The sequence below is a fragment of the Molothrus ater genome, chromosome 3, assembly GCF_012460135.2.
Source record: "Molothrus ater isolate BHLD 08-10-18 breed brown headed cowbird chromosome 3, BPBGC_Mater_1.1, whole genome shotgun sequence".
Lineage (NCBI taxonomy): Eukaryota > Metazoa > Chordata > Aves > Passeriformes > Icteridae > Molothrus > Molothrus ater.
The window spans coordinates 92,737,908-92,760,965 of NC_050480.2; the positions used below are offsets into that span (position 1 = coordinate 92,737,908).

A 23,058-nucleotide genomic window follows, 5' to 3' on the forward strand; every position below is an offset into this window, starting at 1 on the left:
TTTTCTCAGCTGCGTGAATTTTTTGTGGTAGTGAAGCCGTTGCAAGTCACAGTAAATTACTTTGCTAACCTTTTGAGCAAGCTTTAATAAATTTTATTCTATTATCAGTCAGATTGCCTGCATAGTAAAGAGAATGAACCTCTTGAGTTACATTTGCATTGCTGAAAAAGCACTTCAGGAACTAAGGAGGACGAGCTCAGCAGCTTGTAAAATATTCCCCATACAGAAGTGTCACAGTGTTCAGTTATTTTAAGGTAGCATGTAGCATTTAATGCAAGTAGATTTGAGCTTTAAAGGAGTCTCAAAACATTGAAATGTCTTACCTTTTTATGAAATTAAGAAATAAATTCATAAGTAAAGAATATGTAGGTAGATTTGCAAATCATTATTTTTCTAAAATGCCATATTAACTTTTATTTTGGTTAAAAAACAATCTTCAAAAAGAATGTAATAGTTTTGTTAGTTTTTAACAGAGCATTGACTCATGCTTGCCTGCTGAGGCTGTAAATGTTCAGAAGGATTTCTGTATTCAGGATCAAGCCAGATATATCTACACCTGCTTTTCTGGGAGGGTACATGTCTTATATTGATGAAATTATTTTTTGTTCTTACCTAGGTGATCGTTTCAGGTCAGTTATAGATGATGCTTGGTGGTTTGGAACAATTGAAAGCCAGGAACCTCTTCAGCCTGATTATCCTGATAGCTTATTTCAGTGCTACAATGTCTGGTTAGCAAATTTATCTTCGATCTTTTTTATGTTAATTAGTTCCTTCATTTGAAGTACTGACTGAGAAACTTACTTTCATTAAATTCAGTCATGCATTTCACTGTACCAGTTTATTATAATATTCTGTGGTGTATAAATTAAAGTTTTGTTACAAACATTAAATAATTACATTGTTGAAGCAATATTAGTGGATAATTTAAGTGTGGTTATTTTTAAGCTGGGACAATGGTGATACTGAGAAGATGAGCCCTTGGGACATGGAGCTGATACCAAGTAATGGTATGTTACATTATTAATATAATTTGCTTTGCAAGTGTATTTTAAGAAGAAAAAATATGTTATATGGTTTTACATAAACAATCCTGTTTTTTGGGGGGAGGGGGAAGAAGGCCCACAAAGCAGTTGCATTTAAAGAATATCTTTAAATCAGTTATTAACCTAAAAGAGAATCAAGATAAAGGAAGTGGGAAAAACCAGCAATGCTAGATAAACTGAGTGATGTTGAAAATAGAAATAATACAAAAAATGCTATACATAATGTACTGTTAAACTTAACTCTTTGTACAATTAGGAAGATAACCCATTATCTAGGTCAGCTTGAGGAAACTGCTGCTTTAAGATATGCCAGCATTTCTGCAGACATTCAGTGCATTGCAGATGCAACCTGTGCCTGTGAGAGAGTTTGGTAATAGCAGCATTTTCCTCTCCCTCTGACCCAGCACATGTAGCAAATACACAGGCTGCATGGTGGACAGCATAGCATGGGCACTATTCACATGTTCACAGTTTGTTGGTTGGTTGCTTGGGTTTTTCTAAGACTTCATAGAACTCTTGTTAAAAAGCAAAGTAGAATCCGCATTTTTTCCTTGTGCTTTCCATGGAACATTTGATAATGTTGTCTCTCGAAAGTAAGCATAAATAATTCTTAATTGTTTTAATTGTACTTGTGTTCATTTCAACTTTTTATTTTGGTTCAATCCTTCTTTTAATGGGTACCTCTTTATCATAAGTAAAAGACAGGTGTTAGAGTGATAACGTGATTAAAATAGATAATTAAAATAGACTGCCCCTGTTTACTTTTTAGTAGAGGCCAATTCCTATTGTCTTAAGAAAGGAAAATTAATTTTCAGATAATACTGATTAAGATAACTAAACCTGAATTTGATTTTTTTGCTATATTCACAAATATCAACTTTTTTTTAAAATTGTTAAGAGGACTGCTTAACATCATACTTTAAAAATCTGCTGTTACAGTATAAATTGTCAAAACTGGTAGGTCCTCAAGGATGCTAAGGTGATAAGACTATTAATTTGCATACCCAGGAGCTGTCATTTTAGCATTTGACTTCAAAACTGTGGCAATGTAGAACCACTACCTGGAGAATGTTTTAGCAGCAATGTCAAAGCTATCTTTAAACTATCTGGAAATCATCCACCATTCCTTACCAAAATAACTTATTACCTAAAATATTGGCTTTTAAACACAGAATAACTCCAAAACCAAAACACAAGTTTTAACTATGATAAATGAGTGTCTAACTTGGTTCTAAAATGAATTTTACAATTAGTATTTGGAAGAGGATAAATCTTCGGGGAGGACCTCTACACCAAACTGCATTGTAAGGATTTAAATGTAACACAGAATAATATACAGAAAGGATACTGGATATATCCAAAATGTCTTTGAGCAAATCAAGGGCTATGCATTTATAAAAATGATTTCATGGTATCTTGGATTTACAAGTATATGTATTACACAAGATACAAACATTTATGTTTGATTGAATTTTCATATTCCGTTCCAGCTGTGTTTCCAGAAGAACTGGGAACTAGTGTTCCTTTAACTGACGATGAACGTAGAACGCTGCTCTACAAACCTTTGGATGGAGAGTGGGGTTCCAGGGCCCGAGATGAGGAGTGTGACAGAATTATTGCAGGGATAAACCAGCTTATGACTCTAGGTAAATTCTGAATAATATGGGTATGTTTGTAGTTGATGTTTTTCAGACTAAGATCATGAGCACTTCTGAAATTACCAAAATGAATGTGAGAAAATACACAACAAAACTTTCTCATTGAACATTTTGAAGTTTTTTTTTTTTATAGTGAGTATTTGTGAAACCTACATTTTTTTTCTTTTTCCCAAGGTAACCGTTGCTTTTTGGTAGATAATTTGACATATGCTAGGGGTTTGGGTTTTATATGTTAAAAGCAAGTTACTTGATTTTTTAACTTTAGCTACCAGAATCTCATGTTGGGGATAAAATTAAAGCCTTTATGATTAAGTGAATATTAACTACATTATGGACAGATGGGGGAGGAGGAAAAAAGCATAGATTTACTTAGATAATGAATATCTATGTGTGGATTTTCCCTCTGCTAATTCCTGATTTCTTCCCCACATTTCTTTAATTACATAAAATGTTGAGGGCAAAGTAATTTATTTACCTTAGGAAAGCTACTTGCTATTTAGTTGCAGAGCAATTTTTCTTTACAGGCAGCTTCTGAAAAAGTAATTGTTAAAATGTTTAACACATTGCTGCAAAATTTACCTGATCACAGATGAATGTCTGGATGGAGATCCATCAGTAAATACAGGCTGAATTATAAGTCTTCTGTATGTCTTTATGGGGATCAAAAGATGTTCAATCAGCAGTCGTAGGTTTTGGGCTAACCGTGGTCATGCATTAAATATAAAAGTCACAAAAACTTTATTTAACTGATTTTTGAAGCACTTAATGCAAAGTAAGATTTATGTTTCAAAAAAAGCCAAAAACCTCTCAACTCTTGAAATAATTCTGATTACCTGTATATTCCATATGGTTTCTTTGATGACATACTGCATAAGAAGCCTCCTTTTGCTTCCTAAACAAAGGAGTTATCTAATTTGTCCTAGTGTAGTAGGACAAATTAGAGATTTCTGTTGAAAAACCCTAAAACTCTGAGGAAATGAAATATGAGTTGTTTTTGCTGTGCCATCTAAGAGTAATCATTTTATATATTGCATTATGGCGTATGGTAGAGCACTCAGTTTGGGATTCAGCTACAGCAGGTGTGGTGCATATTGGTACAAAGTAGCAGTTGCTAGAACATTCAAAAAAGTAAACAGCTTTAAGAAGAGGAGAAATCTTTTTAGCAGCAGCATATTTTCTGTTTTTAAAAACTTTTGATACTTTTAAAGATGATTTTATGGTTTTGTATTGCAGTATTTTTTCCTTGAGATACAAGATGTTAGAATGATGTGTCTAAGCCCTCATGATGATTCTAAGTACAGGAGGGAAAAAGCAAGGTTGTTAAGGAGCACAGACTTAAATTGCTCAGCAGTCCTCTAGCACTATATTGGATTGATTTTGGAAGGCTTCCTTGCTTTTAGGTAGGGATAGGAGAGAGTGTTTCTGTTTACTTTAAGCATGGATTTTACCCACATCTTACAGAGGCTGAAATAGCACTGTAGTTTTTATGGCAGGAATTTAATGTATTGCTTTGTTTAAAGATGTGAGAGTAGCAATATAAAGTAAAATGAAATGAGCCTGTAAATAATGATATTGAATTGCATGCTTTCATCTGTGTATAATATTTCTACTTTTCAAATACATGTATTTCAAACGTGCACTTGGCTATGCCTTTGGGGAGTGTGGTGCTTCATGCATAACATAATGGGCACCCAGTTACTGCAGCAACGGGATGTACAGCACAACCTCAGCAAGCACTCTAAATAGGATATCAGAAATCATTTGGAATATCTAGTTACTGTTATTTTTGGGTAACTGCTGTGCATTTCAAACATGAAGAAATAGCTTATGTTGCAGGGGGGTGAATCTCAAAACTGCTATGGAACTTTGTGGTATATAACACTGGGGGTTTTGTGGTTTGCTTGTTTTTTTTTCATCTAGATATTGCTTCTGCATTTGTGGCACCAGTGGATCTTCAGGCTTACCCAATGTATTGCACTGTTGTGGCATATCCCACAGACCTCAGTACCATTAAGCAAAGACTGGAAAGCAGATTTTACAGGTTAGACCCAATTCTCAGTTCTGCTGTGATCTACCAGCAGCTTTATTTTTGGTAGCTCTTTGTCTTGTCATACAAACTAGGAGGTGGGCACGGGTGTGTGCTTTTATTTCCTTTCATCTAATATCCTTGATCTAGGTTTCTGTTTCCTAAAACTCAACAAAGGATTGAACATCTCCAAAATGTATTTTAGAATGACATGGCATTCAAATTCCTGATTATGTAAATGACTTTTTCCATGTGAGATTCAAATTCCAGGGTTAGTAAAGTAACTTTTAGTCCAAAGGATATAAAGTTTCCACTTAATAGTTTAAGTATTTTCAAAATTTAATATGAGAGACCTTAGAAATATCTCAAGTGGTTTTTTTTGTCCTTATGTGCTTTAAAAAATATTTTTGTATCACTTGAACAGCTACACAGAATCGGACTTCTTGAATTATTGGTGTTGAACTTCTGAATTGTTCTACAGCAACAAAAAAGTTTATACTTTTTGATACTGTTTTGATATTTTCTTAAACTGTGATTTCAATTGCTGTGGGTTTTTTTCTTTTTTTTTAGTAAATATCTATATAGGAGTATAGTTCTTTAAATTACTTCAGTTTTCTTGAGGTTTTGTTCTATTTCTATTTTTAAAATCAGTGTCACTTTAGTTTCTTTTGAATAAATATGGATAGGATTTTGTTTTGCGCCAAATTTCAAAATTCATTTTTAATGCTTTATACATGCTAAATGAAGATTGAATTCTAAAGTACATTTGCTTTTTCATTTTCAAAATAGCACCTCTGGTTTTTGTCATTCTATTGCAGTATTGAATTCCATGTTTATTGTGTCATATGAGGTAATCCAACTTTCTCTTCTATAATGCACTGCTTTGCTGTCAGATAGAGAGAACTTTTTGCTGGATTTGGTTTCTATTGTCAAAAGAGAAAGCAGTTATTTTTGGTAATCAACACACCTTCAATAAATGGGCTTTTTTAGTTTGTAATATTGCTGAGGCCTAGTTAGGTAATAAGCAACCATATTGTTGCACTTTGCAGTGATTTATATATATATTTAGTGGATTGTTCAGATCACTTTTGATTTTTGGTGGTTCTTCATGAGGTTTACCTTAAAACTAACTTTTATGCCATCACTCATTACTATCTTGTTATTTTACCTTTTTTATATAGGGATCTATTTTTTTCAGTTATTCTGCTTTTGTGCATAATTTTCTATAATGTGGCTATTCTATAGTTAGGTTATTAAATCAGGGGAAATCTGATTGTTGTCTGTCAGAAAAAGGTATACTGTAAAAGATTTTTATTACTATTTTGTTAATCCTTAACCGAGTTCACAGGCTATGTAGGATGGGTTATATATATCATAAAGGAAAAATAAAAGCTGAAGTGAATATATGTTCTTTAGGCCATTTGTAGAGATTACCACAGAATATAACATAAGAATGGGAAGCCAGAGGAAGCTGCCTGCTGCTGGTCACTCAGGGCAGCATATCCGATGTGCACATTTTCTGATGTAAGGGAAAACAATGGTGAATGAGAAGAGGGCTGTAAGGTTTTTCCCCCAGTTCATATATATTGCTAGAAGTTGTCCTTATTTCTTTTCCCTTTTCTTTCCTGCCAACTGTTTTGATACAGGCGCCTTTCTTCGTTAATGTGGGAAGTGCGGTACATCGAACACAATACTCGCACATTTAATGAACCTGGAAGTCCTATTGTCAAATCTGCCAAATTTGTCACAGATCTTCTGCTACACTTCATAAAGTGAGTTGCTTAGTAGGTCTGTTGTTATTCCTATCTCTTATCAAGGCAAAAGCCTTTTTAGATCAGAATTTTAAAGTAAGATAGTTCTGCACTTTAAATAAAACTGTTGTCTGCTGTTGGGGCAGAAAAGAATAGAGCTTATGTTGACAAAGAATTCATAAGTTTGCAAAACAAGTTTTGTAATACATTGAAAGGCATAGATTGGCATGGCATTTTATTTTGAGAGACTTTCTCCTAAATGATAAAAACGGGTTTGAGTTCATGGAGTTACAGATCTTTGTGGAGATACAGATATATTCATTGGTAAGTTAGGAGTTCTAATTTTGAGGTTGAATACTGGCTATGTTAGCATAAATATGAAATCTAGGCTACAATTTATAATAGGTTTGAAAATGATGTTTTATATGTATGCAAAGTAAAAATTAAAGGCTTTGTAGTCAACTGAAGTTGTAGCTGTCTTTCAAACATTCTATTATTATCTATAGACAAACTCAATGACAAATATTTAAGATTTTTCATGCAGTTGACACATCTACAGAGCTGAAGTTTGTAAGAAGTTTCTGTGCCCACAGCCTTGGTTTGCTCATACACAGTGAGCGCTGCTGTTTCCACCTTGCAGACACAGCAAGATACTTCATTAGTTTAATAAAAATTGTGACATTTTTAGTGGTTTCATTTGTCAGTGTTAAATTGAATCTAGTTCTTCTTTATTTTGTGTGTTCTTAAAAAACATTAGAACTCTGTTTAGTATTTGGAAATCTAGGACTTTGAGTCCATAAGTAAATCTTCAAATTCTCTAGTGCCTGTGATTTCTGATATTTGCTGGAGAATGTAAAACACTTAACTGCTTTAGACATTAAAAGTTTTAGTGAAGTATATACCATTAGGAACAGATACATATCTAAAGGGCTTTTTCTGTTACTAATTTTGTTCTTTAACATCTTTGTCCTACATGGTTTTTTTCTGATTAATTAAGCAGCTCAGAGTTTTTCAAAGTGTATGTAGCTCAGAGTTTTTCACAGTGTATGTTTTTAATTGGCTTAGTTAAATTAGTGGATATTCTTGGATATTCTTATTTAATAATGGGCTATAGCTTGACTCTATTAATATACTAATTTAAGTGAACTAGCAATTCATGTAAAGCCCAGGCTTTATGGTTGTAACTGTAAGGTAGAAGGCCTAGACAATGGAAAGCAAAGCCCATGGTTGTAATGAGAATGAAATATCTCGATGCCTCTGAGAATATACATCTTAGTTTCTTACATCATCCAAGTATCTTAAAGAGCTGAAGATGGGCGGTGGATGTTGCAGTTAGTTTATCTTTTTTTACCTTCTCTCACACACAGCTGTTCTAGTGGTAACAGCAGTAGCCTTTATTAGGGATTCTGATTCCATGTGGAGTTGCTGAGTGTTTACAGTTACAAGTGGTAAAAGTGTTACAAACCACTTTTCTTTCCAGTGGTTTGTATTGCTACATAATAGAACACCTTTGAGCTTTCCTTTGTAAGGAGCTTTAGGTGTTAATCAAGAACTGAGGATCAGGGTGTTTTGCTGATTTCATTATGCAGGTTTATACAATAACACTGTTGGTCCTTCCATATGTGCATTTCAAATGTCATACATTGTGAGTGCTAAATTAAATTATATTATTAAATTGCACTTTTGTACAATAAATTTACCATAATGCTCCTTAAAAAAATGCGAGCCTCAAACCTTTTATATAGTACAGGATTAGATTTTTCTGATGCTGGCCAATGCATGGTAAAGGATTATGATTTTTAATTTTAAAACATTCACACTGTTAAGTGATCTATATTTTACAACTTTTTGAGCAGATGGTTAGCTTGACTTATTACTTCAATTCTCTTAGTATTCATATAGCACTAAACACATTCTCAATTTATTTGAGATGGCTTCATAAATATTTTGCTTTTCCTAAGGAAATTACAGTTGTTTCCACAGGTGATAGAAAATAAATGTTAGCTTCTGTTTCTTTTTACAGAGACCAGAGCTGCTATGACATAATTCCATTATACAACGCAATGAAGAAGAAAGTGTTGTCAGACTCTGATGAGGTAAGTGGTTGTGTCTTGGGCATTGGCATTGATACACTGGAGAAACCAGACTGCTGTCTGTCCTGTGGAGGACCAACGTACTGCTTTCAGTCACTGCTGGGAAGCGGAGTGTACTTTTCTGTCAGTACAACGTTTCTTCTTGTCAGCTGGGAAAGTGGGTGAAAATCCAGCCTCCTCTCTTCCTTTAGTGCAGAGAGCTTTAATAGTTTGCTGGAAGATGCTGCTTAGATTTCTGAGAGGTTCTCAATATTGACTGTTATATGAAATTCTTCTCAGAGGGACGTGGTAGGACTGTAAAGACTCAAATTATAAGTTTAAAGTATAAAAGAACTCACCTACTCATATATGCTTATATTTTTTAACCTTTTTATGCGACTCATTATCTTGTTCAAAGGAAGAAGAGAAAGACACAAATGTGCCGGGGACTTCCACTAGAAAAAGAAAGGTAAATGTTTTTAAATTTTTTAATTTATATTTTTAGTGCTACAGTTGCTGAAATTGCCTTGTTTATATTGTATTTGTAAACAATGGAATGTAAAACTGAATATTTCTAGTATTGTGTAATGTCAGCATTTTGAAAGTTTTGAACTTTGTGATATGTAGTTCTACTGAACTGTTCAATGTAAAAGTACTTCTGTCTCTGCTGCTGCATGTTGTGAATTCATTTATATCCTGTGGGGTAACTCTCCCATTAGATTTTGTAAAAGCAGCTAGTTTATTTAATATACACCAGGCAATATTGTCATTTCAGGATCATCAGCCAAAGCGGCGGCTCCGTAATAGGGCTCAGTCATATGACATTCAGTCATGGAAGAAGCAATGCCAGGAGCTGCTGAATCTCATTTTTCAGTGTGAAGACTCTGAGCCATTTCGACAACCAGTGGATCTTCTTGAGTATCCAGTGAGTATTTTAGAACAAGATGACTGGTTATAATCCAGTTGTTAAGTAGTGGGTTGGTTTGTTTTTTTTAACTTTGACCATTTCTTTAGTTCTTTCAGTTGAAACTTCAGGCAGCTGTAGTGACAGAATTCTTTTCAGCACTTCATTGTCACTTATTTAATAATGTTTACTGTTTTTTTTCAACTAATTTCTAAATAAATAATACTTCTCTGCTCTCTCAGATACTTTTGTTGGAAAATATTTAATATTCAGGGATGCTTATGTTATTAAGTAGATTACAGCTTTTAAAGTAAATTACAGCTTTTGCAATTAAGATGTCTTTCCTTTCCTGACTGAAAAATGGTCATATATATGAAATGCTTATATTTGGTTGCTGCATGTGATGTGTTGTCAAGGATCATTGGTTTCATTTCGGAGTACAAAAACTAAAAGTAAGATTATATAAAAATTTGGAGTAATAAAGCAAAGATTTTGCTTGCTTTCCTTCTACTGTATCTAAAATTCTGTAAAATATTATTCAAGGGTGATTAACTTGGGCAAAATTAACTGTCTCAATTAGAGAAAAGAAATGCTTCTTTTTCAGAACATCACTAGTAGATCTGTCTTGGCACTTCTGCAGCCACTGGGTACCATTATTTTTTATGTAACCTAAACTTTATGCTGTGGCCAACTACAAGTAGCCCTATATATATGAGATCCTTAAATGAGCTGATAGAGAGCACTCTGCTAGGCTTAGGCATGAAACACACTGGTCCCTGGAGTCACAAGCCTGTTTAACATGCAGAGGCACTCCTGTAGCTTCTGTTTGCTCTGATGGATTAACTAAAACTTTTTGGTTAAATTTGGTATTTAAGCTTTTCCTTGTATGAACATGTCTCTATTTCTTCCATTGTCTGGAAAAAAAATTTCTGTCATTGGCTTGACTTGGGTCCTACCTAAGCCTGTGGAGTTTTTGATACTTCATTACATTCATAAATTGTTGGGTCTCCATTTAGGAAACTGCTCAGGTTTCAGAAAGGATAATAAGCCTCTGATCAGGCTCAAGTATTCAAACTTCATATTTTAAAGCTAATGTGTGAGAACAGTATTAGTCTTAGTCCTAAGTTTGAGCTGCTAAGCCGCCCAGCAGGCTTGTAGTCACACTTTCATATCACTGTTATCTTCATGTCAGTGTGTCAGTAATGCAACCCTTAGGACACCAAATTCTGAGCTCTGTGTTTCAGTAAACAGGTTTATAAAATGAATTAAATCATCTATCAGTTAACTTCTAACCTTGACCCTGCTGAGTATGTCTGCAAGGGAGTTATGTTGTATATTAGTGGAAAGGGGAAAAATATCTTCAGCAGTCTTCCATACCTAAAGAGGACATTTTGCTTAAACAGGTTTATCAAACTCATCCTAATGAAAATTATATATTAAGGCTTGGGAGAAAAACTGTAATAAATTGCTTTGCTATTTCCAAACAGGATTATAGAGATATTATTGACACTCCTATGGACTTTGCTACTGTTAGAGAAACACTGGAAGCTGGCAACTACGAGTCACCAATGGAGTTATGTAAAGATGTGAGACTTATTTTCAGCAATTCCAAGGCCTATACACCAAGTAAAAGATCAAGGGTAAGATTTTATTGCTTTCCATTGTTGTTGTTTGAAAGAGCACTCATCTCTGAAAAATATAGGACTGAAAAAGCAGAGAGACAGCGTAATTTGGTTGCTTTTAAAAAACAAGTTTAATTATATTTGATCTTAAAATATGAATATTTCTGAGAAACTATTACAGATTTGTATTTGAAGAGAAAGGAATGTGTGCTTTTTAAATATCAAAAGTTCTGATGTTCTGCATATATGTTCCAAAAGTAAATATTAGAAGGTGGGTCTAAATGGAAAACCACATAGAAAAAAAGTTCTGTAGAAGCAGGATTATGAGTACAATAGTGAAATTTAACCAATATTTTGGGGAAGGAACCAGATTTTCAAAAGAGATACCCAGGGAGCCTCTCTACTTTGAAGGTGCTCCAAACTGAAATATGCAGGTATAGACAGATGAGGATGTTGAAATTCTGAGCTGTTCACTACTGTGCAGTGGGATTGTAATGAAGCTCTTAGGACTTCTGGGAAACAAGACAGTTTACACAAAGTGTCAGCTTACAAAGCTCTTCATACTGAGATGTTCTGCTAGTAGTAGGTGCAGTGTCTGATAGCAGTTAAATCATGGATGCATATTTACATGGGTTCAAGGCTTCTGTGTAGCTTTTCTTCTACTAATGTGTGTTAGGTTTTAAGACCAGAATTATTAACAGCTTTTATGTTTGGCTGTTCTAAATACCAAGTTAATCATTAGGACTTCATTGTTTTAAGACTTGGGCACAAATTTCTTAGTAGGTAACTAGCAGGATCGGTGATTACTCTCCAGTCAGTAGCAGACAGGCCCACTCTCTGTTGAGGCTGCCATAACCCATAAAAGAATTACTCTTTCAACTCCAGCAAATGGCAGGGCTTTTGGGGCAGATCTGGATTCTTTTGTGGTTTTCCTTTCTCTCCTTGACCTCATCATACCTGACATTATCTTTAGCTTTGTGTGGTTTTATAGATTCTTTTGACATTTTCATTTCTTTCATGTTTCATCCAAACAGACTGGTATAGTAATAAATTTGTCTTTTTTTTGTTTTACTCAGAAGTGGAAGGTTCTTATGTCAAGAGTTTTAATATTCTAGAACCTATGTGTTTTCAGGGCATGCAACATGTAGTTGAATGTGATGTTTTTACTGTGTCATGCACTTATATTTTTAGCATCTTACTTGATGTCACTGATACTTATTTGAACCATAAACTGATGTCACTGATGCTTTCTTGAACAGTAATCCTAAAGTCATCAGATTTTCTTTTTTTTTTTTTTTGCTTGGCACATCAGACACACATTCCCTTGCATGCTGTCTCCAGTAACAGAATCTGTCAAACCTGCCGAGTCTGGCGCTCAGATGGTTTGGTGTGTCATTAAGTAGAAAATGGTTCAATATTGTCTCTGTGTTTCATTGTCTCCTCAAAGCACAGGTCACTTTGGGGTTTTTTTTTCTGTTTCAGAATTAATAGCAACTGTGCTCAAATAATTACTTGTGATCTACACTGAATTTGGGAGTCACTGTAAATCATCCAAGTCTAGAGACAGGAAAAACAAAGTGCACCTACATAATTCCAATACATGTATTGTACCTGTTGCAGCCAACTTGTAGTATCAATTCATCTATAAAAGGAATAGAGTGTTCAAATATAGGATATAAGGATACAAGCTAATAGAGCAGAAAATAAGATTTCTTGACCCTAGGTATGATACAGCAAAATTACCTTAAGGATCTCTCTTTGTGATTTCTGTTGAAACTAGAAAGGGATACAGTCTAGAAAGGCAATTGAAAGACTCATTTTTCCAATTCTTCCTTTTCTGTGTCATTTTCAGTTGTGATACGCTTTTCAAAATCATGAAAATGGTTAGAGCAAACCTACACATGGGTTAGCATATATTTATTGAGACAGATGATAAATTTCCCTAAAACATTTCTATATAAATAACTTTTTACTTTTCTAGCTCTTGTTTGGTGATAAATAAGTAAAGGGACACTTTGGAAAAGTATCAAGCGTGTTTACTGGCTTTTCCTTTTCAGATCTACAGCATGAGCTTGCGCCTTTCTGCTTTCTTTGAAGAACACATAAGTTCTATTTTATCGGATTATAAATCTGCCCTACGCTTTCATAAAAGAAATACAATAAAGAAACGAAGGAAAAAAAGAAGTAGAAGCAGCTCAGTTTCCAGTAGTGTTGCATCCAGGTACATTAATTCCTTTACAGTATTCATGAAATGCTGTGAAATTTTGACATACCTAAACAATAAAACTTAGTGTGTTTTTTTCTTAATACTTCCTTTACTATTCCCTATATTGCAGAATGGTAGCTTTGACATGCAAGTCCCTATGATGTGGAAGAGTTTTAAACTTTACTTAGAGCTATCCTAGTGTAAGTGCTTAAAATTCAAATAACTGCTAAATGTGTACAGTAAAACAGCATCGTTAGGATAGTGATGGCATCATGCTTTATCATATAACTATAGTATTTATTGTAAAGATTCACTTTCCAGAAGCTCACAACTTACATGAATTTCCACAGTAAATGCCATATTTTTAACATACTTCATGCAGAGGTGATTGTTTTACTCCCACAATCTCAGACACTAGCATTTAATTTTATTTATTCCTGTAAAATGACAAGGTGGTCATCCAGGGTACAAATTGTTACTCCTTTTGCAGCCCTGAAAGGAAGAGGAGATTAATAAAACCTCAGCTGAAGGCAGAAACTTCTGCCACTTCATCATCTTCTGCACCTGCACGGTCGACAGCACTGAGACACGCTCCGCCTCAGATGAACGGAAAAGCCGCTGAGGCCGCCTCCCTCGTGCGGACTCGAAGCAACAGAGGGATAACAGATGTGGCTGTCACAGAGCAACCATCCACTTCTTCAGGAGCAAAGCCTTTAACTATAAAGCCTTTAATTACAAAGCCTAATACTACTGCAGGGTCAGGAAAGTCAGGCAAGTTGGGGTGCTTTTGGTTTTGGTTTTCTATTAATTAAGCCATGAATGTTTTTAAAGATAAAACCAGCTCTTTGGAAATCTAGTATCTTTCTCTCAGTTAAGACTGGTTCTGTTTTCAAACTGATGGGCCTTTGAGGCTCTTCAGAGGAAAATTGAACAAGTTAGGCTATGTTGTTTTATCTAGGAAGCTTTCTCCCTTTTGGATCACGGAGTCAATTTGTTTGTAGTAGAACATGAATTCCATTTTAGCCCAACAAGATTGAATGTAGTATAATCTACTTGAGTTAATTTTTTTTTTCTTTTTATCCTTCTAGTACTGGAGAATTCAACCAAACATTCCAAGAACCAGAATATTGTATCAAACCCTTCCCCATCTGATTACAGTCATAACACTAGGAATAACTCCACGAAAGAAAATCCTGAGAAAGAGAAGCAAATCAAGCGCAAAGTAAAATCTTCCACTGTTAATCCACAAGGTACCAAATTTCTCTGGAACTTCCTCCCCACCCTCAGAGTTATTGATGTAGTGACTGTAGTGTTGTACTTTAGTCATGGTAATTTGGGGGTAGGGAAATTAGAATGCATGATGATTTAGCAGAATAGGGAAATCTAACAAAACAACTCAGTCACCATTAGTTTCCTTCTTGATGAATTAGCATGGTTTTGACACCGTTTCCATGGTGTGATAACTGTTGTTTAGATGATTTTGAGATGTTAGCATCTCAAACTTGTACCTTAATTTAAATTATTACAAATGTCATGTTAAAAGTTTCTAAATTCCAAAGCAGACTTCTGCATGGTCACACTTTAAATCCTGTGTGTTTAATCACATAAAACTTCTGTGGGTTATATTTGGGTCACTAACACTGAGTGTGATGACATTCTGTGCAGCAGCAAGCATAAGGATCAGAGGACCCCAGCTGCAAATTCATTCTTTCATTTTTTGGCACAGGAAAAAAACCCTATGCAGTGTTTACTGCTTCTATTTAGTATATTTGAATGGCCTGCTTGGACCTAGTTCATGAAATCTCCTGAGTGAGCTTGCTTGGTCTTTTGATGTCAGAATACCTTAAAATTCAAAGCTTCTGTGGAGGTTGAAATAAGATCTCCTCGTCAGAAAGCTTTCCTGTTTATGAAGGAGCTTTGAAATGTTCATAAGATGCTTTAAGCAGGTAGATCCACTAAACATCTTTTCTCTGAAAATGGGGACACAGTAGTCTGCAAATTGGGTCCCATCAATTAATCTGCCTACTCCTTGCAGTCCTCTCCCCAAGGAGTTCTTTCTTACTCATCCATGCTTCTGAAAAAGTAGCTCTTGATCTGATAAGTGAAATCATCTGTCCATTGCTTGTAAGCTTTCCTACAAGGGTCCCAGCTGTTCCCACACTGCATGGCTAAATATGCAGCTGTTACAGGATGGGATGTCAGGGATTTCTGAATGTTGTTGACATAGTCCTGTCTCCTCACATCCACTCATAGGAGAGAGGAGGCCTGTGCTTTTAGTGCATGATGGTGCACATTCAAACACACCAGAAGCTGTGCATGGGTGTTTCATGAAAGGGGTGCAGGAACTACCATGCTGGCTATGAGCCTGTTCTTGGCCATATTTTAGGCAAGGCTGTGGTGTCAGAACACCTTTCTAAGAGGTCCAGTGACGTGCCCTGCTGAGAAAATTGATTACCCCTCACATAATGAAAACTCATACCCTGTAAAAGTCTCCAAGCAAGTACATTCTGCTGTCTGTTAGTGTGAGAAATCTGTACAAATTTGATACAAAAGACGGTACCTCAGGTTGAAAGAAAATCTTTATTTCTCCAGAGATGACTTACTGTGAAGCATTCCCAATCCTTGCATCATTCCCAATGCTTCTTGAGCAACCTTTTTAGAGTATCTTTTAGATACCTTTTTAGAGTATCTTTGCAGATAGAAAATAGGAGTTTTGTCCACTGATGTTGTATCATTTGAGAAAAACCCTTCAGCTCTTCCCTTTTTTCCCCTTCTTTTACCCCCCCTGCATTTTTCCTGGCTTTTTTTTGTTTCTTGGGTTTTTTTTTTCCTTGCAGCTACCATGTGCTAAATCCAACTAGAAGTTAATCCTCATTCCATTGTAGAACAAAACTCTCTGAGCTCAACTTTGGGTTTCTTAGATTTTGACAGATTGGCAATCACTGTGAATCCATTCAGATATTTTAGTAAGAGTTTTATTAAGGCAGTGTGAAAATGAATGTAAATGCAAGTCTGTTATGTGACGTGTACATTTCTGTACCATTTCTTTACAGCAGATTGCAAGAACAATGCTTTGGCATCAGGAAGCATTCAGGTAAATGGACATGGAGGACAGCCTTTGAAACCTCCAGTTAAAAGAGGTCCTGGACGGAAGCCCAAGGTGGAGACTAATAACAGTAGCTGTGAAGTGGTGGTGCACAAGAAAAGAGGCAGGAAACCAAAAAAGCTACAAATTGTTGAACAGCAAAAGGTTGCAGAGCAGAATACAATCCAGACCACAACGGATTTACCAGAGGAAGCCTCTGTTTCTACTGCATGCAATTCTCTTTCTGAAAATAATGTGAAGGAAGACTTGTTACAAAGAAAAGGCCGAGGGGGTAGAAAGCCAAAAAGGAAGATAAAGAGCCGCCAGCCAGGCTCAGACGTCTTAGCTCCTGCAAATGTTAAAATGCAAACAAGAAGCAGGAGGAAAAAGACACATGAGCCTATGGAGGAGGGTTCTGAAGAGCTTAAAGATTCTGAACCTCACATGAGAACTAGAAACCAGGGTAGGAGGACAGCCTTTTACAATGAAGATGACTCTGAGGAAGAGCAAAGGCAGCTATTGTTCGAAGACACCTCCTTAACTTTTGGAACTTCAAGCAGAGGCAGAGTCCGAAAGTTGACTGAAAAAGCAAAAGCTAATTTAATTGGTTGGTAATTTTTACCAAGGGTTATACTTCAGAATGCTATGAAGCAGGTACAGTTAAGGAACAGCAGAACAGACTTCTGCTTCCCTGCTGCTATTATGGGTTAGAAGATTATGTTCTGATTTGAGGAGAAAAATTTAGCAAAATGATAAACTGAAAGAACATTCTTTGAAAGAAATATATATTTTAAACTTTTGCTATTTATTACCCTCCAAATAGGTTATACATTTCAACAGTCATTTTGTTCACAGTTGAGAATAATTGAAGCAATTTCTGACTGACGTACAGAGTTCAGAGCTACTCTGCTCAAGTAGTATGTAATATCTCTACACAATTGGAAAAAGATAATAGAACTTTTAATTGCCACAAATTGAAAACAGAAATCTATTTTTGACCAAGCAAGGTACACTTGGGTTGTAAAGTCAAGTCGCCTAGGAAGGCAGACTTTGGCAAAAAGTGGCAGTAAATTCACTTGCATTTCTATAAAATAATAAAATACCAAACTTTGCTAATCTGAAAAAGTTTAATTTCAGTTGTGATGGAATGTTCAGCTGCAAAAGAAGCCTAGCACAGGCCATTGTTTATCCAAGTTCTGCCAAACATAGCAAAAATGTAATCACAAATATATATATCCACATTGGAAAAAGTTTGACTAATGTCTAATTTTTCAGACCTTGATTCTTGTATCAATCACTAAATCTCTGTTTATTGTGCCAAAGACTGAGAATCAGTGCAGTGGAAAACCTTTTTTTCTTTTTGAGTGTCAGTACAGCATACCATTTGCAGTGATAAAAGCTGTGTCTTGTTTTAAATAGTAAGTTGTTAACATTGTTCTGAAATGTATCCTTTTTGGTACTTCTGGTAGAAAATAATGCACTGGTGGGGTCCTTTGACAGAGATGTTTTAGTCTAAATGTATAATTGGTTAAAGGATTCAAGGAAATTACAGGACAGATATGGAATTATGATGTTTACTTTCTGATCCAGATTGATTGTTGTTTCTACAACTTTAGACATGCTTAAGAGGCTGAAATGACCTACAAAGAATAGTGTATGTGTATATATTAATATATACATAAACACATATGTCTAAAATATTACCCAGGTATAAATTTTTTTCAGGATTTTTTAGATAGCACTAGAATTGAAAATTTTAAATGTCATACTTTATAGTTTAATTTTAAGGGGAAGATTGGTTATTTTCAATTATTAGGGTTAAAAGGCCAAATCACTTTTTATGCAATCATGTTTTATACAGTGGTCTCATTGCACATTGTGTTTTTCTGCACTTTTTATGGTATATCACGCTGACATATGTCAATATACACCCTAAAGAAAAATTCCATTTAATGATTGTGCCTTGTATTCTATTATTTCTTGCATCCTTACTAAAATTAAGTTGTCTATTGTAAATGATAACTATATGACTTAGGGGAATGTATTGTTATATGTACTGCTCTGGAAAAGAAAAGCAGTTATTTATTTGTTTATGGTACATTTAGTTATTTTATACCTTTACAAACAAACCTTAATACCATTTTCTATCACTTAAAAAAAGTATTGTCCAGTTTCAAGGAAAAAAATACATGAGAAGTGGTATTTACTGAGATCTGGTATGGTACAAAAATGTAACCAAAATTTTCTGGTTATACTTTTTTTGTTTTTACACATCCTCTGCAATGTCTGGAAGGGAAGACATGCAGAATTAAGATATTAAATTTGCACAGATTCTGTATATGTGTTTGAGACCTGATTCTTCACTCTTTATTTTCTTACAAAAAAAAAGCCTAAAAGTTTGAAGAAAGAATATTGGTATTTTCCACCAAGAGTAATATAAATAGGCTACTGTGGATAGCAGATGAGTATCCACCATACCTAGTTTTAGGTAGTTCATTTTGCTACAAAAAATGGCTGAGATATTTTCCAGATCCTCTTTGAATTGTTATGGATTTGAATTTGGGGGCCAGGGAATAGTTTGTATTTGATTTGTCGGTGTATTTATTTGTTCTAACAAGTATTTCTTTATCATCTGATTAAAATGGAGTCACTAAACATGTGGTAAGATAACAAGCTACGTTTGTACAGTTGCAATACAGCTTCACAATTCAAAACTGATTGATCCTACTTGTTAATTTTGTCTAATCTCACTGATGAAGGCAATCATTTGAAAATGTGTAATTTCCTGATGTTATCTGCATTGTAATATATAAAATAGATTATATCTAAAATTCATTTTCTGTATTTACTCCGTTTGTAATAATGTTTTATATGGCATGTTTATGTATATATTTATATATCAAAAATACCATGTGTGTAAGGTTTGGAGACTGAAATAATCTGTGTTCCCTTAACAGCAGGGAGAGGAGTGTACATCTAAATTTTACAAAGGTAGAAGGCCTTACCTGCAGAACATGGGTACTGCTTCCCACCCAGTAATATCGGTGACTTTAGCCAGTAACTTTTTGATTCTTATTAGACACATTAATGTTTTTCCTTTAAAAATAAACTGTGGATAATTTGGGTCAATTTTTTATAGAAGCAACGCTAAACATGTATTAGAAATTAATACCAGATTTATTTAAAATTTATATTTTTTATAATTTAATTTCACTAGGTTGCAAACTTTATTTATGAGACTTTAGTCACCATCAGACTGTATTTTGGTTGAGGAAAAATTTATTATTTGAGGTGGTTGTAAGATACTGTATCAATACAGAAAAAGAGCTTTTGATTACAGAGTCTTAGATTTTAAATGTGAGCAATAAACTATTGGTCAGTGTTCTGAAATAATTTAAGATCTATAGTTATGCATGTTTTATAATGCCATCTCAAGTACCTAACAACTGGTTCAGAAAATGGAGTATCAAAACCTCATGTGATTGTTTTACATTTGCATTGTAAATAACATAGCTTCATGGCCACATACATGCAAATGATCTGGCAGCAATTAACTCAGTTTTATTCATTAAATTCGTTTATATTTGACATGGATATGAGGATACTGTTCTGGTACTTCTGTGCTATACTGGGAAACGTTAAAATTGGTATTTGCTCCTGAGTGGTATCTGGATAACAGTGTGTTAACTGCCAGTGAGGAAATACTTCTGCTTCTGTCATAAGTGTGCTCTAAATGTTTAACAGGAATCATTGTGCCTGTGCCTACATACTTAACAACTCTTTACCCCACTCTGTTTCTGTTGTGAGTGTGTTCTCTGGGAACTGAACTGAAATCTTACCACTGTAGTGTTCATTATTATTGTCAATATTGAACTAGAGCTCTTTGTCACTCGGCAGTGACCAGTGATACAACTTCACAGAGAAATGTCTTCCTCCAGTGATTTGACTGCTGTGATAAAGATTTACAGATGTTTATTTGTACAGTGTCCGGTTTGTACCTGTGATCAGTTTGTTGATAGACTTGTAAGGTTGAGTTGGTTGAGTTAAATATTACTATGGCTTAATATTTGTAAAGCTATTAATTGATGAAGGACCCTGATGCAGCACGTATAGATACTAATATCTATTCAAAAATAAATTGTAGTGTAGAGACAGTTTATTCACTATACTGCTGTACAAATATTTTTAAGTACCAATTCTGTGCCAGAGGCTTTTGTCTTACCAAAAAAAGGACTACATGCAACACAAAAAATAAGTCTGTCCATTCAGTAATTTCAAGCTTGTTAGGATTTTTGCACCGCATTTTTAAATATTTTGCTCACATTTGTTGGATTGAGGACTACAAGTAAATGCTTTAGTGTGTAGTTTGAATTTAGGCACATGTTAAATAGTTGATTGGTTCTTCAAAAGCAATAGGCTTAACTGGATGGGACCCCTTTCACCCTGTATTTATATAGTAGATTGGAGGTGAGAGGTTTTTAAGCTCCCTTTCATCAGCATTCACATTTTATTTGTAGCATGTGAATCTTGCTGATGTAATTTTAACATCACTGGTCAATTGAAATATACCCATACCACAATATTTACACTGTGTCCCGAGTCCTTACCTTATTCTAAAATAGTGTATTTTTGTTGACAGTAGATTGTCAAAGGTTTTTCTTTTTGCTTTTTTTTAACAGTGTTATAAAATCTTTAATTATAACTCTGCTACAGTGCTGTGATAGAAAAGGTAGAGGGTTTTGAAAACTCACCTAGAAACAGCAAAAGCTCATTTTCTGTTTATGACCGAAATGAAGGCAAATGAACTGTGTAAAATGAGTATATATTTTCTTTTATCCCTGAAGTTCTTGTAACAGTTTGGTTTCCAAGGGGACCTAGATATTCAACTGATAAAAGGGCTGTTAGTTTTCTGCTGTAAATTACTGTATATACTTGTTTGTTCATATGCAGAGGAAAGTGTATTACATTTCATAAATCTGGTCAAGGCTTGACAATGTGTTTCAAGTAACAAATCTGGCACTGACAGCTTACGTAGCTTCTTGTTTTTGAATTGTGAATACAGCTTGCTGACTTTCTATGATGTCTGGGGGAAATCAGCAGGTAGCTTTTAGACCAGAGCTAACCTCCAGGTGCTCTTGTGCTTCTGCTGGATTTAATGCGGGAATTCGCCATGTCACTTTTACAGTGTGTTGGAGAAGGAAACATGCCAGGAAGCCAGATTAAAAGACATCTTAAATTGCAGAAAAAGGTGATTAGCTGCTTCCCCCTCACCACCTCCCCCCACTTTTCCCAAGATTCTAACAGCCTCAAGGCACTCTAGAAAGAAACCTTATATGCTGCAATAAAATAAGGGTGAATAAATTTAGCTTTTAGGAGATATGTAGTGAGACAAGTAGTCATTTGGGTCCTTTTTAATGCAGATAAATACATCAGGAAATTCACTTCAATTAATACAAACAATACATTTTAGGGAGGGAAAGTAGTACTATACTATGAATTTCTACACTGAAAGAACAAAGAATGAGGTCACACAAATTAGGAGTAGAAGGAAATAGAAGTACCCATCATGTACTGCGTGATGTACACGTACTGTTTTGTGCTTACAACTGTGCAGGTTGGTTTGCTAATGCATTGAGACCATACAGAAGTTACATTTTTGGACCATACTAAAACTGCAGAAGTGTGGTGGACAACTGGATAATGATCATGTGTGAATTAAATTCTGTCATAATGTTTCAATATGTATAGAATGGAGCTCAACTTCAAGTAAATTACCTAGAAAGGTTAATTTTAAAACTGACAGATTTTCAGATTAAAAATTACACTTATTTTGTACAGAATTATGTAAAACACAAATCTGTTGTATGTAATGAGTAACAGTTTTGAAAACTATAATTCTTTAGCTTTATCAAGGCTTTTTTCCTTCCAGAAATCTAGATTATCATGTTATATATAACCTGAAGTATCTCACCAGGATAACAGTGCCCTTTCTTTTTGTACATATGGATTGGAAATTTCTTTACTGTTATGTGGACACTTTCTATGTTAGTTTTGATGCATAATACTTTGAATCCTTTTATACAAACTAGAATGTATGTGTAAGAATTACTGTCACTGCAATGTAGTAACTACAAACTTATTTTTAAATAAATAGAAAACATGTTTTTCTAAGCTGTCCAACAGTGTTTGCTTCTATCTGGTAATTTACTGTGCTGTGGGATGATTGGTTGTGTGTTTTTCAGAACTCCTTAAATTCAGCTCCTCTTGATTCCCTGTGGAATATGGAATAGCTGTATCTGGTAGGATGGTATAGTGAGTGGGTAAGTGGGAACAGACAGAACTGGAACTGGAACACTCTCTGACTCTGAAGAGAGATCAGAATTTGCTGTTTGGTAAGGGTTTTCACTAGACCCTGCAGTTCAAGAGGCAATATAAAGGCAGTAGCATCTGTCACTGAAGAAGACACCTCGTTGAGTCCTCTTAGCTCACTTCCATGTGTGCACCAGGGCACCTGCCTCTAACCCTCCAGGAAGCCTTCCCTGGTGACAACTGTTTGTACCAGAGCTATGTCCAATCCATGGAAATCTCTGCTCCCAACAGCTCTAGAAGACACTAGAAACACTTAAGCAGAGAGGATCCCCTGCCTCCCTCCTGCAGATTACTGGTCTGCAGCCTAGCTGCCCTGAGTGGG

The 23,058-nt window shown here is 35.0% G+C and overlaps 1 protein-coding gene across 1 annotated transcript in view; it reads left to right on the top strand.

Moving 5' to 3' along the window:
• Positions 1-22,547, top strand: part of PHIP (pleckstrin homology domain interacting protein) — a 108,898-nt gene extending 86,351 nt beyond the window's left edge. Inside the window, exons 28-40 of the mRNA XM_036380897.2 lie at positions 617-728; positions 946-1,007; positions 2,534-2,689; positions 4,622-4,742; positions 6,374-6,499; positions 8,502-8,574; positions 8,969-9,019; positions 9,326-9,475; positions 10,942-11,094; positions 13,134-13,297; positions 13,773-14,053; positions 14,371-14,532; positions 16,336-22,547. Coding sequence (XP_036236790.1) covers positions 617-728; positions 946-1,007; positions 2,534-2,689; positions 4,622-4,742; positions 6,374-6,499; positions 8,502-8,574; positions 8,969-9,019; positions 9,326-9,475; positions 10,942-11,094; positions 13,134-13,297; positions 13,773-14,053; positions 14,371-14,532; positions 16,336-16,982 — 2,258 coding nt within the window. The 3' untranslated portion in view covers positions 16,983-22,547. The remainder of the gene's footprint in view (positions 1-616; positions 729-945; positions 1,008-2,533; positions 2,690-4,621; positions 4,743-6,373; positions 6,500-8,501; positions 8,575-8,968; positions 9,020-9,325; positions 9,476-10,941; positions 11,095-13,133; positions 13,298-13,772; positions 14,054-14,370; positions 14,533-16,335) is intronic.
• The last annotated feature ends 511 nt before the right edge of the window (positions 22,548-23,058 follow it).